At 45.2% G+C, this 4,070-nt stretch overlaps 1 protein-coding gene across 6 annotated transcripts; it reads left to right on the forward strand.

Annotated features, from left to right (window-relative positions):
- The first annotated feature begins 501 nt into the window (after positions 1-501).
- LOC120708017 ((R)-specific enoyl-CoA hydratase-like) lies at positions 502-3,720 on the forward strand. Of its 6 annotated transcripts, none has more exons than XM_039993097.1 (5): positions 502-1,457; positions 2,320-2,712; positions 2,817-2,962; positions 3,034-3,161; positions 3,395-3,720. In XM_039993097.1, the coding sequence occupies exons 2-4, from the start codon at positions 2,428-2,430 to the stop codon at positions 3,149-3,151; spliced, it is 549 nt and encodes a 182-aa protein (XP_039849031.1). In that variant the 5' UTR covers positions 502-1,457; positions 2,320-2,427; the 3' UTR covers positions 3,152-3,161; positions 3,395-3,720. The 6 variants fall into 6 exon arrangements, with proteins under 6 accessions (XP_039849031.1, XP_039849032.1, XP_039849034.1 ...); XM_039993098.1 differs by having other exon boundaries at positions 3,488-3,720; XM_039993100.1 differs by having other exon boundaries at positions 2,817-2,950.
- The last annotated feature ends 350 nt before the right edge of the window (positions 3,721-4,070 follow it).

A 4,070-nucleotide genomic window follows, 5' to 3' on the forward strand; every position in this document is an offset into this window, starting at 1 on the left:
GAGTACCGTGCTGTCGCTAACGGCGTGGCGGAGGCATCCTGGCTACGATAGCTCTTGGCGGAGCTCCACAGCCCGCTCGCCAAGAGCACGCTCGTCTACTGCGACAACATCAGCGCCGTGTATCTCTTCACCATCCCCGTCCAGCATCAGCGGACAAAGCATGTGGAGATCGACTTACACTTCGTGCGCGACAGAGTCGCCATCGGCGATGTTCGGGTACTCCATGTCCCGACTACCTCCCAGTTTGCCGACATCTTCACCAAGGGACTACCCTCCTCGATCTTCTTGGAGTTTCGCTCCAGCCTCAACGTAGCAGGTGGCTAGTTGTGGCTGCGAGGGGGGGTATTTGACCATTGTACTCTCTTCTTGTCCAGTCTTGAACACCGCTGCGATGGTTGTTCAGACTGGGGGGGTTGGCTTTCTTGGGGTTGGCTTTCTTGTTGTCCAGTCCTGAACACCGCTGCGCCGGTAGTTCAGACTGCTGGGGGTGTTGGTGTATATGTTAGCCCATGTATAGAGGCCCATCTAGAATCCCATGTATATGATCTATATATCCCACCCTTCTAGGGTTTGGAGGAATACAATCCATTATTCTCTCCTACAAACATATTGATGTTTTTTTTTCCACAGGCTTGCCTAAGTTCAGAACCACCTGAGGGATTTACTGGCTGAAGGTTAGTTCTTCTCTTGACACTACCACTTCAGTTGCAGATACTGCCATATCTTGACTGCATGCCGTAGGTGTTACATATGGTTTTGTTCACTCGCAACATTGAGTCCAGTGTTTTGCATGATCTAGGGAAACGTCGTGTGTGTTAGCTAGCTCTTGGCCTTAACATCTCATGCGGCAGCAACATCCTCAGCAGAACATATTACAAGTTTTTACGACACCGCGTGACAGTGACACTATTGATTCTTTAAGCCTGTAGTACGCATATGGAGAAACAAACTCACTTTTGCTAGCTCTTTTTCATTTTTCTCTGCAGAAATTTGAAAGCAGAAAGGGATGTGTATTATTACACCAATTGAAACCTACAAAAATTTTAAACTCTTTAGATGCTGCTTCTGGATTATGAATTTGGGCTTCAGAGACCAAAAGGCTAAGTAATTATTCAAGATGAAGGCATTTAGCTTTTGTTTAGTTCTGTAGCTTCCACGGCATCAACATAATTTCAGCAAATCACTTTTCTTTACTTAATCTGCACACATGTAGACATGTATTTTCTTTTTCTTGATAAGGCTTCATGTTTCTTGACTATCTATTTTCGTTCTTATTTTGTACATTCCTACACTAGGTGGAGAATACAGCACGTAATCAAACAGTGTTTTGCTAACTGGTGGAACATCTAGGTGTCATTACTCACTAATTGATTTTGTTTTTTCAGAGGATGCACCCTTTTTCAGGTTGAATTGGAAAAATTGCGCCTCTTATGTGAGAGGATAATTAAGAGACAAAGGTTAACTATCAACCGCCCTTTGAATAATTATATGTGCTTAGGCTAATTAGATGGAGTTAAGGAGTAAGTGCATGGTGTGGAGGTTTGGGACACTACTTGGCCTTTTACGCAGCCACACGGAAAATCGTAGTATACTTTATGGTGGCCCAATTTAGTTTCATATCAAACCCAGCTGCATCCTGACATCTTAGATCTTGTGAAGTTTGTAATATACTGCTTTTTAGATACAGGCCTTCTCCCTGACTTTTTTGAAGGCGTGTGTGGAAACTGGTTCAGGCAACTTTCTGATTTTCTTAGGTTGCACTTACAGTCTTTGTTAAAAAAAAATCTGTTCATTCGGATAGTTTTCTACTTGTACATACTTCATTTATGTGCTTTAGTTGACTACAATTACTCCGAAATACCATAAATAGTTTTTGCCACCAATAGCGGTGCACGAGCAATCAACTATAACAAATAGTTGGTATGAAATTTTTGTATCACCCGTAGCAACGCACCACAGTTCCTGGATCCCTGAAAAGATCTTATCATGCAGCGTGTAACTCTTATCATATCCATGATCAATAAAATCTGGTGCTGATGCTAAAAAAAACTAGTACTGTATTATCAAAGTGCCATAGTGCACCAATATCTAAACAAATGCACTTCTAGCTACTCTCTCTCATTTTAAATGTAAGGTGTATTAGTTTTAAAGCTTAGTTGTGTGTGGTCGAAGAGTATGGAGAACTCTCCTTTTTCTAAAAGAACATTTTTAAAACTAAATGTGTGTATATATATTATATTTTGTCCAAGATCATAAAATTATAACAACATATAAAAGTAACTTGAAACATAAAATGTGACAATTGCATCATCATCACAGGGATCCCACACCGCGAGTCAGTTATCTCGCTGTCCCCACCCGTCAGTTATCTCGCTCGTTCATCGCCGATTCCACCGCAATCTCAATCTGCGTCGGCGGCTCGGCGCCATGCTTCTCGGCCGCCGGGCGATCTTCCCCCTCGTCCGCACCACCGCCACCACGACGTCTGCCGCGTCTTCACCCCTGGTGTTGCTGAGTGTCGGCCACGCGCTGAGCGAGCGGCGGCGTTTCACGGAGGCGGAGGTGGCGGCGTACGCGGCGGTCAGCGGCGACCGCAACCCGGTGCACCTCGACGACGCCGTCGCCCGGGAGCTGGGCGGGTTCCTGCGCGGCCGCGTGGTGCACGGGATGCTCGTGGCCTCCCTCTTCCCTTCCATCATTGCCGCCCGCTTCGTACGGGCGCTCCTTCCTTGCTATTTTCTCCCCGGCATTTCGTCGAGCAGCACGTGAGCGTGGAGACTCACAGCGAGCTTTGGCCTGATGCTTGGTTGGTGCAGCCTGGAGCGGTGTACGCGAGCCAGACCCTCAAGTTTGCCGCGCCGGTGTACGTCGGAGATGAAGTGGTCGCTCGAGTTCAGGCACTCCACATCAGGACCACGACGGCGAACAGCACCACAGCAAGCCGATACGTGTATGTGCTACGGTACAGCCTTGCTCGCGCCTTTGCCTTAATCGTAACTTCAGCCTAACCTAGTTATTGATTGTGCCGCGCAGGGTCAAGTTCGCGACCAAATGCTTCACAGACGAAGAGGAGGGCTCTCTTGCGATCGAAGGGGAAGCCGTGGCTGTCCTACCCACACTGGAGCTCAGCTCTGAGTCAACTACCAAGTAGTAATAAAAAGGTGACGAATGCTGTTGCTTAATTGTAGTACTAGTACGAGTAGCACAATGCACAATCTTCGCAAATCAGAACACCTTGTGCTGTCCTTCAGAAATTTTTCATATCCCACATGAAAATCCCTCTCCTCACTCACGCTGCTTATGGCATATACTGTGTGCGAATTGAGCTTATTTTAGCGGTCACACTTTTTGCAAGGACAGTGAAGTAAACCTGTTGCTTACTCTATGAATCCAGGTGAGTGTGTTTAGTGGGCCAACACCAGCGCCTGTCTATCTTGTACTATCATGTCTGTTAACTGCTGGCTACTCTCTACTGCCATTTCATCAGGGGCTTCCACAAACTTCTGGTATATATCTTTTGCAATTTATCAACGAGGCTGATAGTATGTGAGTTCTTTCATAAATAGAACATGATCTTACCATATATATAATCAACTTGTGCCATCCATGGAAGTGATGGGATCTGAGCACGAACAGTGCCAAATCAAGACATTTTGTGTTGTTTTATTCACTTTTGAATAAAACACCTTCTAACGGTGTCGACCGGCCAATTTTCCCATTTATCTTTGGTTCCTTTCTTGGCATTCTGTTAGCTTGATTGTTCGATCCCACCCGAAAACACATTCTTGTACCTCATTTGTCTAGTGATATATGGTGAATTCTATGCACCCAAACTTCTTGACATACAAATATGCAGCATTCATTTTAGAAAATGGTCTTGGGGCAATCACCTTACTTTAGATACTCCTGATGGCAATAGCTATTACTGATTTAATGAATAGCTTGGATCTTGTCAGTATGGCAGACAAAATAATAACAGCAAAAGAGCTGCTCAGCAGTATGAAATCAGCTGCCAAAGCATTGGGTAACTAAAGTAGAGATCTGAATATATATTAATCAGCTGGAGCCTT

The sequence above is a fragment of the Panicum virgatum genome, chromosome 5K, assembly GCF_016808335.1.
Source record: "Panicum virgatum strain AP13 chromosome 5K, P.virgatum_v5, whole genome shotgun sequence".
Taxonomy (NCBI): domain Eukaryota; kingdom Viridiplantae; phylum Streptophyta; class Magnoliopsida; order Poales; family Poaceae; genus Panicum; species Panicum virgatum.

What these genes read in the sequence shown, in the direction of transcription:
- LOC120708017 (XM_039993097.1), top strand. Translation starts at nt 2,428, where the DNA reads ATGCTTCTCGGCCGCCGGGCGATCTTCCCCCTCGTCCGCACCACCGCC. An exon ending in CCATCATTGCCGCCCGCTTC is followed by an intron (nt 2,713 to 2,816) that starts GTACGGGCGCTC and finishes TGGTTGGTGCAG; the next exon opens with CCTGGAGCGGTGTACGCGAG. An exon ending in CGATACGTGTATGTGCTACG is followed by an intron (nt 2,963 to 3,033) that starts GTACAGCCTTGC and finishes TGTGCCGCGCAG; the next exon opens with GGTCAAGTTCGCGACCAAAT.